Genomic DNA, 13,329 nt, shown 5'->3' with positions numbered 1-13,329 from the left:
CCCATTGGTTTGTGGACTGCCGTTTTGAAGCCTCGAGTTCGTCGATTTGGCCGTCGCCATCTTTGTTTTTTTTTGCAACCGGTGAACAGAAGTGACCATATTTGGACTGCGGAGGGAGTGACGTAGAGATACCGTAAAGGATTCTGGTAGCGACCAGGCGGCAACATCCGGTTCTCGCCAGTGAAGCCGATTCGGAAGTGTCTTAAAACTTGAATTCTCACTACTGACCAGCAGGGGGCGACTCCTCTGGTTGCAAAAAGAAGTCTGATTGAATGGAAGTCGGGGGCCGTCATCCATGGAGACGTATACGGCGTCTCTACGTCACTGCTCTGCATTCTAAAAAAGGTATCTTCCGGTTAATGTAAGTTCTGTTATATTGGTTGCAAAAAGCCAACATGGCGACGGCCAAAACGTGGAATTTAAGGCTTCAAGACGGCAGTTCAAAAAGCAATGGGTGCCGTCACGATCACTACATCCACTACAGTCTATGGTAGCCTGTCAATCACAGTAAGCCCGCTCTAAAGCATACTCCGCTTTACGGTCTATTTGACTCTAGACATCACAGACTTCTATACAGCCAGAGGAGTCGCCCCCTGATGGCCATTAGAGAGAATGCAGCTTTAGGACTCTTCAGCCTCGGTTTCACTCTGCAGAACCGGAGGTTGCCGTCTGGTCACACACAACCAGATCTTTCACCAGGAGGCCGAATCACATAAACAAAGCATCCCTGGTTTCCAATACGGGGCCTTGCTTAATATTGACAAGATGTTCGGCTAGTTTGCCGGCAACTGTTTGGGAGTTTCCAGACGCTGTTATCTATCACTCTCAGGCTGCTGTCTAGGGAGCCAAAAAGGAAAGTGGGGAACCTTGCCCCCCACCTGTTCTTATGTCCTATCTTTCACTCACGCACACACATCTGGGCGTCTGGCCAACACACAGTAGACGGAGCACGAAAGAGAGGGCTGTTGCCTAATATATCTCCGGATTTATACAGATATAATACTCAAAGATGGACACAACCAACACAATTTTACTTTTTTTAACACAGTGATCAAATCCTAACAAATTAATTATACTAAATATCCCTCTCTGGGATATCACCTATGAATCTCTCCTTTATGGTATTACTTTATCAGTGATGGTTGTAGTCGTTCACGGCCGTATATCAAATACAAATTAAAAAAAAACTGTATTATTATTTATTGTCTATTTGTTAGATATTACTTTTCCTGTTCATTAGATTTCTGCGCAACATTGCTGAGTCTCTTGGGAGTTTTCTGCCTGCCAATGGAAACTTGCCAAGAACCTGTGTTTGCATTTCTTGAGATTACAAGAAGTATCTCTCCCAGACATTCACTGGGAGGAACTAATGGAACGGCAAGATACTGCAGCAGCCAGAGAAAGGGAAAGCAGAAGCCCAGTTACCGTAACTGTGCTTTTGCTTTCACTATCACTGGGACGGAAGGGAGGATCTAAAGCCGAAGCATTATAAATATGAGCCCGTTTGCGCCTTTAATCTGTCGGAAGAAGAAAAGCCAACAAGCCGCCACCGTTACAACGACAGCGTCAAGATGTTCGACATAAAAGTTGTGCTTGAAGCTATGAAGGTGCTCTGCAGAGGGAGTAACTTCTGCTCAAAGTCAAGGGTTCAGTGTTGGGTCTTCGCCGGTCGATGTTTGTGGAGGAGCAGCGCGGAAGAAGATGTGCATCACGGACCTGACTTATCTGGCCTTATGTGGTACAGCACCCTGGTAATTATAACAAAATGGCATTTATTAATAAATCTCCTTTCTAGTTTTTTTATTATTGTCATCATTAGACTTTTTTCCACCAAGAAAATAATATTGTATTATTTGTATTATCACCTTTCTAATTCTGAATTATTAGGTCTACCCCCACCAAGCAAATTATTATTATATTTGTATTATTATACATATATATATATATATATATATATATAAATATATATATATATATATATATATATATATATACGTATATATATATATATTTGTATATATATATATATATATATATATATATATACAATGTTTTTCTTGGTGGAGACAAGCTCAATGATATATATTATATATTAATATATATATTAATATATAATATAACATATATATTATATAATATAATATATATTTATATATATATATATATATATATATTAATTTAATCTCAATACCCTTAAATCTTTTATAAAACATAGAACTTCAAGTCATCTACATTTGGCACATTTAAACCTGGACTATCGTTTAGGTTTGATGTTTTCTTTTCCCTCATACATTTTTCATTTTGTTCTGGAGCATCGCTTAGGTGTGAAAATACTGCAACATTTTCTAGATGTATTTCCATTTTATTCACAACATCTCTGATTATTTTCTTCCTAAGAGCCGGCATTCACATTTAAGGACGACATAACAAAGAAGGTGAACATGTTTCAAGCATCACCAGTCCAGTTATACAGTCTTATAATTGTTTTTCCCTCTAAACTGTTGCTGAAAGGTTCACCACGTTGCCCCTGTTGAGTTGGTATTCTGAACATTTCTTCATTTAAAGACGACTCGTGCTTTGAAATCGCATCTCTTCTTCTTCCTCTCCAACTTTTACAGGAAGCCAGATTTTGCAGCAGCAGTGTGGGGTCCGATGGTGTCATCCTATGTCAACTTGCCCAAAGACATCAAGACAGATCCTAAAACTGGGATGATTTCCCTCGAGCCGGAGGATGTCGTCTGGTCCGCGGAACACTTGGACCCTAGATTCAACTATGATTTCTCCAATTTGAAAGACACCGAGACATATTACAGAGGTGGGGAGGTGTACAATCGCCCGTGTGGTTGGCAGCGTTTCGCCATCAAGGTGAATATGCTTTTATTGTTGTATAACCAGCATCAGCCGGCTATATTCCACAATACAGCATGTAGACTACAACACAATCTGGCTGAGATCTGATGATACATTTAAAAAAAAAAAACATGCATAATGATACATATTTTGTCTGAAAAATCTAATTCATTGAATAATTTTATGGTGAAAAATACATTTCACATTGAGAACAGAAGTTATGCAGCTTTGCGTACTGCTCATGTAATTAATCTTTCTTTTCTATTGGGTCAATGCTTTATACAAGAAGAGATGAAAGCACGACTTAAATATTATTTAACACAATTCTATCTAAGACTTTCATTGTTTCAAATTAGTTTTGATACTATTAATGGTTGGTATTTATTCACTCTAAGATTACAACTTCATATAGCGAAGTCATACGCAAATTACATTAAACTCACAGGAAACTAAATCACTGTTTGCAACTTGTTTTCTTATTGATAGAAGCTTCTCTTAAAGGGCCAGCGTGTAGGGATTTGGCGCCATCTAGTGGCGATACCATTAAATAGATTAGGTTGTGTAAAATAGGCGGAGTTCTCCTTTAATCAGTGGACTTCCATTGGTTTAACATCTGACCTCGCTGCAGTGATGCGCAGGCGTACTCCGGTACACTGTGACATCACCGTTAGGCTGTTGGTAATGTTTCGGAACGTTTGGTCTCAGGTGCTGGATAAGTACGAGGACAACACCTGGCTGGGAAACACTAACCGCAGCACAGACTCGGTGCCGGGGGAGTGGCCCGTGTCCTACCACGGGACACGGGAGATATCTGTGAACGCCATCATCGAAAAAAACTACAAGGTTTTTATCAATTCATTATTACGAAACGTTAAGAAATATACACAGTATATGGAATGAGAGTACGATGAGTTTGTCGCTGAAGTTGGAGCAGACGAAGAAATCACGTGTATAAAATTAACTCTACTACTAATAGATTCTAATGCATCGCCTTCTTGTGTTTAACAGGTAGGCATCCATAATAAGTATGGCGATGGGATTTATTCCACTCCAGACTTTGAAATCGCAAAGCACTACGCCACAAAATTCTCCATAGATGAACACAACTACCAAGTGATCATGCAGAATCGCATCAACCCAAAGTACAGGACGATATGCCCTGAACAACAGTACTGGCTGGTTCCCATCGAGGACAAAAATAAAGAGCGGGAGATCGTCAAAAAGGCCATCCGTCCTTATGGCATCCTGTTGACCGAGGTCTAACTGATCGCTTATTGGTTTCCTTTGCCTTATTTTGAAAATCCAGAAAGCGTGTCGTCTTTGAAGCATAAACTACGTTTGTTGTAATCTCTGATCTTTGTCAAATGTAATGACGTCTCATTAGCGCAAATGAATATCAGTTATTGGCCTTATCTATCTATCTATCTATCTATCTATCTATCTATCTATCTATCTATCTATCTATACTCTGAATGGACGGATTAAACTCCTCTACATTTTTCCAATAAGCCATTCCACATTTAATAAAAACATGTCCTAAACAAATGTCTTATCAATGTCTCTTCATACCAAAGATAACAGTGTGTAAATGTTTAATGTGGCTATTTGTATATTAACAGAGGGACGGAAAAAGTAACCTGTTCTTTAGAATTGTGTCAAACATCCAAATTGACACTTTGAGAAATAAGGACACAGATTTCATCAAAGTCTTCAGGTCGTCAATCATGTTTTAAAAATGACATTTTGTTGGTGTACTTAACTCCGAGTGCGAGGAGTCACATCTGTAATAAAGTTACCGTGAGGAACTTTTATGAAACTCGCAATTTAATATCGACGTCTCTATGTGACTTACATCAGTAAACAAGACCATTAAAGAGAAGATTGGTTATTTCTACATAGTTATTATAAATACTTGTTCGAAATCGGTGAAATCATGTAGAAACCACTCCAGCAGAGACCGGTCCACCGTGGACAGACCCAGATCCAGAGAGCTCACCTCCCGGCAGCAGCGTCTCCTCCTCCTCCAGGAGCAGAGCTTCTCCTCTCTGGGAGCCAACACCGACACCACGCTGCTGGAGACCCGGGACGTTTTGCTGGACCCGCTGTAGGGAAGGGAGGCACGGGAGAACCAGAACCAGGACTGAGAGGGGGCAGACTGTCAGACCCTGCTGCAGTAAAATGAGAGGTTTTCTAAAAGGGGCTCAGAAGTATTAATAAAGTTATTTTTTGTATTATTTTAACATTTGTTCAACAGACACTCACCATTCATCCTGTATTCAGTTTGATTTCTATATTCAGATTTATAACGATAAATGATTGATGAATGAATGAAGCACAGTCGTTACATTAACATTTATTCAGACATCAATAAGAGCAGCAAGCCGGAGACAAATACAAAGTACAATCAGATGCAGAAAACCTTCAGCAACCTTTGAATATTTTCATCATTTAAAACAAAATACCTCAGTGACGACTTCACCGAGTCGTTAACTTAACGGAATTATAATTATTAGACAGAAAGAGTCCAGTTTACTGCAGAGAGCGTCAGATCCAGGTCTTCAGGAGGAACGTGGATCAGAAGATCCAGGTCTTCAGGAGGAACGTGGATCAGAAGATCCAGGTCTTCAGGAGGAACGTGGATCAGAAGATCCAGGTCTTCAGGAGGCACGTGGATCAGAAGATCCAGGTCTTCAGGAGGAACGTGGATCAGAAGATCCAGGTCTTGAGGAGGAACGTGGATCAAAAGATCCAGGTCTTCAGGAGGCACGTGGATCAAAAGATCCAGGTCTTCAGGGGGAACGTGGATCAGAAGATCCAGGTCTTGAGGAGGAACGTGAATCAGAAGGACAGGTTGATGAGCGGAGCGTTGTTCTCCCTCTTCTCTTCTGGACTCCACTTGATGAGCGGAGAGCTCAAGTCGATCAGCTGCTGAAGGAAATAAAACAGGTTCTATTTAAAGATCTCCTGCAGACATGTTTGAAGAGACATTATTATTATTATTATTATTATTATAGCAATAATTGTATTGCTATAACAATGTTTGTCTGGTGTGTACAAGGAGTCTCCAACACTCTGCAACCAAAACAACCCAGATACTCGTGGGCTGAACTGTCCCTTTAAGGGAGTTGAAGCCTCCTACATTGTGCAGCCCTCGAACACGTTCTCAGTTGTCCACATAGACGACCGTCTCTGCTGGAAACGACACTGACGAGCCACATGAGAGGACATTTTTCCGGCCTGTAAACTGAGGTGTCAGCTGTTACCTGAGTGGAGGTGCAGGTCTTGCCGCTGGTCCGGATCAGGTCGGGGGTGTTGGTCAAGTCGATGAGCAGTTTCTCTTGAATGTGCAGAGTCGGCGCTGGAAGATCCAACAGGAGAACCTGAGGAGAAAGAACGTCAGAGGGATGAACATCTGGTTCTAGGATCAAATAAGATGAACCGTTATTGATCTCGGTTGTTGCAGCAGCAAAACAGAAAAATAGAGAAAAATGAAACAAAAAATTAAAAAGTGTGTGTGTGTGTGTGTGTCCTCTGACCTCCTGTGTCTTGCTTTTCTCCTCTGTAGTTTCCAGTTCGATCAGGTTCTTGATGGGCTCCGATTCTCCCTGACTCGGAGCTCCAGGATCGGCGCTCTCCGATTGGTCAGGCTGTGAAGGGCTGGTGGGCGGGGCAGCAGGTGGCTCCTCCTCCTCCTCTAGACAGAAGGGCTGGACATCGAGGGCATCAACAGGCTCCGCCTCCTGTGCGTCTGTAGGGGCGGGGCTACACAGAAACAACAACAACAACAACAACAGTGATGAAGACTCATGGTGATCTCAGACTAGCGTTCCGTTTGCGCGACAGCTGTTTTAAAGCATCTCACCTGCAGCTTTTCTCCCTCCTGGTTGAGGCGGGGGCGGGGCCAAAGTCAAAGATGGGCGGTGCTCTGGTTGGCGTGGCGACGGGGATGGCGGACATCCTGCGCCTGACGGGGGTGGGGAGGGCGGAGGGACGCCTGGTCTTCGCCTGCAGCGACGTGCAGCTGCCAGCAGAGGGCGTCTGAGGAAGACTGCAGGAGAGGAAGGTGCCAGTTGATGACATCACTGATCAGTCAGGAAGGCAGGTAGAATTTAACCCAAACGAACCAAACTTCTAATTTAAGTCTGTGATCCCGAAATAATCGCCAAAACTACACCGTTTATCACATCCAGAAACTGTGAAAAATAACATTATGATCAGATTATCGTCTTTCCGATGGTCAGTGAACACATCATGTGTGACGAACGCCTCCGTCTGAAAAAGCAACCAAAACAAAGCTTAAACATTTGATATTTCATTAAAAACATTTTATTCTACATGTTTAATTTAAAATCTCGCCCTGAATAAACCGTTTGAAGTAACCAGGTCCTGTGAAAAACATTAAATTCTGAGCTCCTCAACGCAGCTATGAAGCCATGATTGATTCATCTGAGACCAACGGTCACGTGACAGAAATTCTGTGAATCTTTGACCGAATTGCAGCCTGCTGAGATGTTTTAACAAGAAGTTGTAAAATGTTTTAAACTGGATAAAAGCCACCCGTTCATGAGGTTAGACTGCTTCCACAAGTGTCTTTGAGTACCATGAACAGCGCTCTGTAAATAAAGGGATGGCCACATGTGGATATCTGTCCTGCTCCGTTTGTGTCTCATTCAAATAAGTAAATATTGAGATTTTCACACTGAGGAGTAAAATTCAGCATCATCAGTAAATCTGAGCCACTTTCATAGACGTGAGTGACGTCAATGTACAGCCGTCTGTGTGACGTCAGCTACCTGTCCACGCCGCCCACGGACGTCAGCCTCTTTGGCTTTGAGGCGTCTGGAGCTGAAACACAAAGACGAAGACAGAGTGAGAGACGGAGACAGACAGAGTGAGAGACGGACAGACAGAGAGAGAGAGACAGACAGAGTGAGAGACAGACAGACAGAGTGAGAGACAGACAGACAGAGTGAGAGACGGACAGAGTGAGAGACGGACAGACAGAGTGAAAGACGGACAGAGTGAGTGAAAGACGGACAGAGTGAGAGACGGACAGAGTGAGAGACAGACAGACAGAGTGAGAGACGGACAGAGTGAGTGAGAGACAGACAGACAGACAGACAAAGTGAGAGACGGACAGAGTGAGTGAGAGACAGACAGACGGACAGAGTGAGAGACAGACAGACAGAGAGACAGACAGACCGAGTGAGAGACGGACAGAGTGAGAGACAGACAGAGTGAGAGACAGACAGAGTGAGAGACAGACAGAGTGAGTGAGAGACAGACAGACAGACAGAGTGAGAGACGGACAGAGTGAGAGACAGACAGACAGAGAGAGAGACAGACAGAGTGAGAGACGGACAGAGTGAGAGACAGACAGACAGAGTGAGAGACGGACAGAGTGAGAGACAGACAAAGTGAGTGAGAGACAGACAGACAGACAGAGAGAGAGAGACAGACAGACAGACAGACAGACAGAGAGACAGACAGACAGACAGACAGACAGAGTGAGAGACGGACAGACAGAGTGAGAGACGGACAGACAGAGTGAGAGACGGACAGACAGACAGACAGAGTGAGAGACGGACAGACAGAGTGTCAGCATCAACGCTCACTCTATGTTTAGTAATTAGCTAAATTAATTGAAATATTGCAATGATGCTAACTTGGACAATAATATCCAGCGATATCCACCAGAGCTGAGTTTGTTTTCAGAAGCAGAATTCATATTTTTGTGTCTGGAGTTTGGTCTGATCTTAAATAAAGTATGAACACAGACAGAACAACATATTTCTAAATGAACTCCAGTATGAAACAAACTGACGTCTCTTACCGTCTCCTTGGCGGACTCCTCTGACTATTCCGCCGGGTGTCGGTACGACCAGCGCCTCTGGTTTGGATCTGGTCTTCAATCCGCTCTGCAGCCGGGCCGAGGCAGCGGCGGGGATGGAGGCGGTCCTCTCCAAAACCCTCTTGGCGGGCGTCACCTGGAGGGGCGTGGCCTCAGCTATCTTAAGCGGCGTGGACCTGGTGGCTTTGACGCGCTCCACCTCGGACAGCTTCCTGGCCTGCATGGACAGCGAGCGGCGGCCAGCGGTGGAGGACGCTGGCTCTGCGGCGGCGTAGACGGTGGAGCGGCGCGGCCTGCTTTGATTGGCCGGTCTGCTGATGATGCTGCTGCTGCTGCTGGGGGCGGGGCCAGTGGAGCTGCTCTGACTCTGGCTCAGAGATGAGTTCAGTTTACCTGAGAGGAGACGACAGTCCAACCGCTCCAGAATTAGTTTGTGACCGGATCCAGACCGCTTCCTTTAAAAGGGTGTCTGAGTACGAGTTAGCGTACCTGTAGCCGGGGAAAGAGAGAGGCTGGAGTTGAAGCTGGACACGGAGGACGAGGATGACGACGTGTTCCTCCTCTCCATCACCCTCCTCTTCTGAGGGGGCGGAGCTTTCACACCTGACACGTTCCCCAGAGCACGCTGATGGAGATGAATATTATATACATAACATATTGCACCGTGACAGGATGTTTAGAATAAATAGACACAAATCCTGACTGTGGGAAACACCGATATACACATTCAATATCGTCAATTTAATTGAATGCGTTTGGCGGCAGTGACTGACTCTGTCCAACAGGTGGCGCTGTTCCACCAGATTTCAGAATCAGCTTTAAAAAAAAGAAAAGAAAATGGTGAAGTTTGTGCAGAGTCGGTTTTTGAACAGGTGCGCTACCTTGGTGGGCGGAGCCAGCGTGCGCTTTCCCTGAAGGCTGGAGTTGAGGGAGGAGTCGCTGATGTCAGACGCCACACTCGCCGAATCAGAAAGCAGATCCTCAGATGACTCCGCTCTGCTGGAGAGGCGACAGGACGGGCTCCGCCTCCAACCTCCCAACGGCTGAAACAAGAAAAACAAAAAGAGCAGACGTGTGATCAGCAGAAAGACTTCTGTCAGCCAAGAAATAGCGCATAATCCCCTGTAAAACAGATACATTTAGTTTATTTCTCTTTGGTTTAGTTACAGATTACACAAACTACATCAAATGTGTTCATTAGCTTTAGGAGGTTCTGTACGGGGGTTGTGTTACCCAGGCTGAGAGTGCTATCCATCTGTCCACAAGCAACCATTTACTTAAATGTCCAACTATTGCTTTTAGATGACACCATTGAAACAGCCATAATAATAATAATAATAATAATAATCATAATAATAATAATAATAATAATAATAATAACGCCTATTCACTGCAGGAACAACCCGTAACATGTGGCCATCGTCTTTGGTTCTGCTTTTGTTCTCCGCCTGCTTTGAGGGAGAGTTTTTGGAGCTAGATTTGGGCATTTAAATCCACGTTTAATAGCATTTCCCAGTAACGTTCAGGTAAAATGGATTTAGACACTACATCATCACCACATCTGTTCTCTAGCAGATCTTTAAGCCACAGTGGGAACACAAGAAGAACCGATGACTCAAATGGTTCTGTAAGCGGGTTGTTGAGTTCCTGCAGTGGAGAAGGTGTAAGAAGACACAAGCCGACGGTTTCACCTGCGGATGGAAAGAGTAAAACAAAAACACAGAAAACGTCTCTCCTACTTTGCTCGGCGGTTGAATTCTGGGTTTCTCCACTCTGCTCTTGCCGGCTGAAGAGGACATTGTTGTGGCAGACGGTCTGCTCGGCAGCACCGCGGCCACGGCGAGGACGCCTTTCCCTCGCAGCCCCGTCCTGGGCAGAGGCTTGACCCCGGCCGCGGGACCGGAGGCGCTCCGTCCGGCAGCGGGACGGGTGGATGCAGCTGTGGTGGCCGGGGGGCGGGCGGATGTGGATGTAGACGTAGCGGAGCTGCTTCCTCTCAGCAGGCGGTGCTGGACGGCAGGCGGCAGCTGCTTCATGGGACTGTCCTGCACACAGAAGGTCTGCCGTTTCACGGGGCTGAGTGCCCCGGCGGCCTGATCGATCACGCTCAGTTTGACCACGGCGTCCTGGACGAACTCGTCCTTGTCGGCGGTCGTCTCCGCGTCCTCGCCGCTTGGCCGGCTGCTCAGTTCAGAGCACTGCAGCCGGTCGGCTAGTCTGTGGGCTTCCTGACACACAGCCTCCAGCTGATCCCCGCTCAGCGGACTCCAGCTCGCCCGCACGCCACCTCCTCCTGCACCTCCACCGCCGAGAGACGCCACGTTAACGGAGACGCACCTCTCCTTGTGGCTGACGGGACCCACGAATACCTCATCTTCATCTTCCTCACCTTTGGAGCTTCAGAGCAGAGAGAGAGACATCACAGCTGAGAGGAACACAAACAGCTCTAAGCAGAGAGCTGGAACCAGACACGCAGCTCCAAAACTGAGCTCAGGTTTAAACACTTAAAGCTGGAAGTGTTCACATTTTAACAACGTTTAATTCATTATTTTAAAGTCAAACGAAAACATGAAAACATGAAATACATGTATAAACATAACTGTATATCTTCCTTGTGCATATCTTTATTTCTCCCATTAGTTCTACTTTTATATACTTTGTTCTAGTACAGCTGACATAAAATTATGCCAACTATTTAAATCATCGTTCAGGCTAGACTCAAAAACATTTCATGATTTTCAAATGTGATTTTTTTTAATTATTATTTTCATAACTGTAATATAGTTTTGGGTCGGTTGTTTGGACAAAACAAACATTGTGAAGTGTCTCTTTATTTTTCTGAAATTAAACCAGACGAGTAATTAATCAATCTTATCCATTAAATATGAAAATATTCAGGAGATTAATCCATTGGGAAAATGATTAGTTTCATTATGTATTGAACACATTAAATGAGCTTCATCTCCCCAACTAATTAATACAGTTAAAGATTATATCTAATATAATAAACAACACACACACACACACACACACACACACACACACACACACACACACACACACAGTGGATAGTGCAAACAAGAGACATAGTAAAAAAACAAGATCAAAAAAAGTATTATAAATAAGTAAAAAAGTAATAAAACAGTAAAGAATATGAAATAAGTAAAAAGTAATAAAATAGTAAAGAATATTAAATAAGTAAAAAGTTATAAAACAGTAAAGAATATTAAATAAGTAAAAAGTAATAAAACAGTAAAGAATGTGAAATAAGTCAAAAGTAATAAAATAGTAAAGAATATTAAATAAGTAAAAAGTTATAAAACAGTAAAGAATATTAAATAAGTAAAAAGTAATAAAATAGTAAAGAATATTAAATAAGTAAAAAGTAATAAAACAGTAAAGAATATTAAATAAGTAAAACGTAATAAAATAGTAAAGAATATTAAATAAGTAAAAAGTAATAAAACAGTAAAGAATATTAAATAAGTAAAAAGTAATAAAATAGTAAAGAATATGAAATCAGTAAAACATCCACAATAAGAGCTACTTCGTCCTCCTCCACTGAGGACGAACAGAACCTACCTGGCAGGTGACAGAGAAACATCGAAGTCGAACTTCTCATCGGTGAGAAAGAACAGATCTGATCAGAGACACAAACACAGACCATTTCAAACACAGGGACACGGTGCACACTGCGGGTAACGCTGACTCTGGATTAGTTGTTAACACTGTGGTTAACTTAAGTGTAAACGTTACCGCTGTTAGCTCCACAGTCCATCCCGCTGTTTGGTTCTTCTCTGTGTGGGGGGGTGTAACAGATGGATCCGGATCAGACCTACAGCGGAACCTTAAACTATAATGACAATATTTAACACTAAGACTCTTAAGACTGCACTTAAAACACGAGCTTTAGTCGTGCTAACGTTAAAGTTAGCACGGCGTTAACGTTAGCACGCTTTAGCTAAACCAAAGGTCAACTGTTAGCTTTAAACGGACTACATTTAAACACGGAGCTCACAGTTTAATTAAAAGTAAAGAAACTACAAACCTTCAAGTTCCTCTGGAAAAACTCACAAATCTTCTTTTCTGCTTCGCATTCAAACGGCGACCCGAAGAAAACACACATTAACCTCACAAACGATTCAAATCTGCTGCGCTGCTGGTCACGTGACTCTGGCCCACTCAGCCATTGGTCGGAAGTGTGTGTGACGAAAGCAATGAGCAGAGTTGTGGGGATTGTAGTTTGTAGTGTTAAAAACCTATTTCCGGTTGTTGTTTTTTTTACCCCCAAAGGAATATCATATTAAATATTTTATAGGTTCCTTGTTTTTGATGCTTTTAAATATAATTTATACGTTTAATGCCAATGAAATAAATTATTCACATTAACAAGGAACAAATACAGAAAATAGAAAGAATTAAGTAGTAAAAACATTTAAATATGTATCCTTTACAGCAATTTGAGCCATAAAAAGTTTATTAAAAACGCATTTAGTTAGTAAAGTTTGCATTAATTTTTTTTCTGATGAAGAAAATAATCAAATATATTCATTAAGGCATGGACTGAAGAAAGACAGGAGAAAAGATGCAACGTTTATCACATACGTTTTTGATCTATTTATTTATTT

The 13,329-nt window shown here is 42.9% G+C and overlaps 2 protein-coding genes across 6 annotated transcripts; one reads left to right on the top strand and one right to left on the bottom strand.

The window, feature by feature from the left end:
* The first annotated feature begins 1,416 nt into the window (after positions 1-1,416).
* Positions 1,417-4,395, top strand: LOC137886500 (uncharacterized). 2 transcript variants are annotated; one of them, XM_068728983.1, is made up of 4 exons: positions 1,417-1,738; positions 2,619-2,865; positions 3,556-3,693; positions 3,859-4,395. In XM_068728983.1, exons 1-4 carry the CDS (start codon positions 1,572-1,574, stop codon positions 4,111-4,113), a joined length of 807 nt encoding a protein of 268 aa, XP_068585084.1. In that variant the 5' UTR covers positions 1,417-1,571; the 3' UTR covers positions 4,114-4,395. The 2 variants fall into 2 exon arrangements, with proteins under 2 accessions (XP_068585084.1, XP_068585092.1); XM_068728991.1 differs by having other exon boundaries at positions 1,602-1,751.
* A 796-nt stretch (positions 4,396-5,191) lies between these two features.
* gtse1 (G-2 and S-phase expressed 1) lies at positions 5,192-12,832 on the bottom strand. 4 transcript variants are annotated; one of them, XM_068728493.1, is made up of 12 exons: positions 12,750-12,832; positions 12,458-12,554; positions 12,284-12,341; positions 10,441-11,098; positions 9,583-9,744; positions 9,191-9,326; positions 8,684-9,094; positions 7,644-7,695; positions 6,713-6,898; positions 6,387-6,612; positions 6,114-6,230; positions 5,192-5,778 (listed from the first exon to the last, which is right to left on the bottom strand). In XM_068728493.1, exons 2-12 carry the CDS (start codon positions 12,477-12,479, stop codon positions 5,689-5,691), a joined length of 2,118 nt encoding a protein of 705 aa, XP_068584594.1. In that variant the 5' UTR covers positions 12,480-12,554; positions 12,750-12,832; the 3' UTR covers positions 5,192-5,688. The 4 variants fall into 4 exon arrangements, with proteins under 4 accessions (XP_068584594.1, XP_068584619.1, XP_068584602.1 ...); XM_068728518.1 differs by having other exon boundaries at positions 5,192-5,775; XM_068728501.1 differs by having other exon boundaries at positions 12,458-12,536; positions 12,750-12,831.
* Positions 12,833-13,329: the final 497 nt, after the last annotated feature.

This window comes from Cebidichthys violaceus, unplaced genomic scaffold (assembly GCF_023349555.1).
Source record: "Cebidichthys violaceus isolate CVI_PGR_0920_01 unplaced genomic scaffold, fCebVio1.0.p SCAF_100, whole genome shotgun sequence".
NCBI classification, from domain to species: Eukaryota; Metazoa; Chordata; class Actinopteri; order Perciformes; family Stichaeidae; genus Cebidichthys; species Cebidichthys violaceus.
The sequence above is the reverse complement of the archived record's forward strand: the minus strand, read 5'-3'. Positions and strand labels throughout refer to the sequence as shown.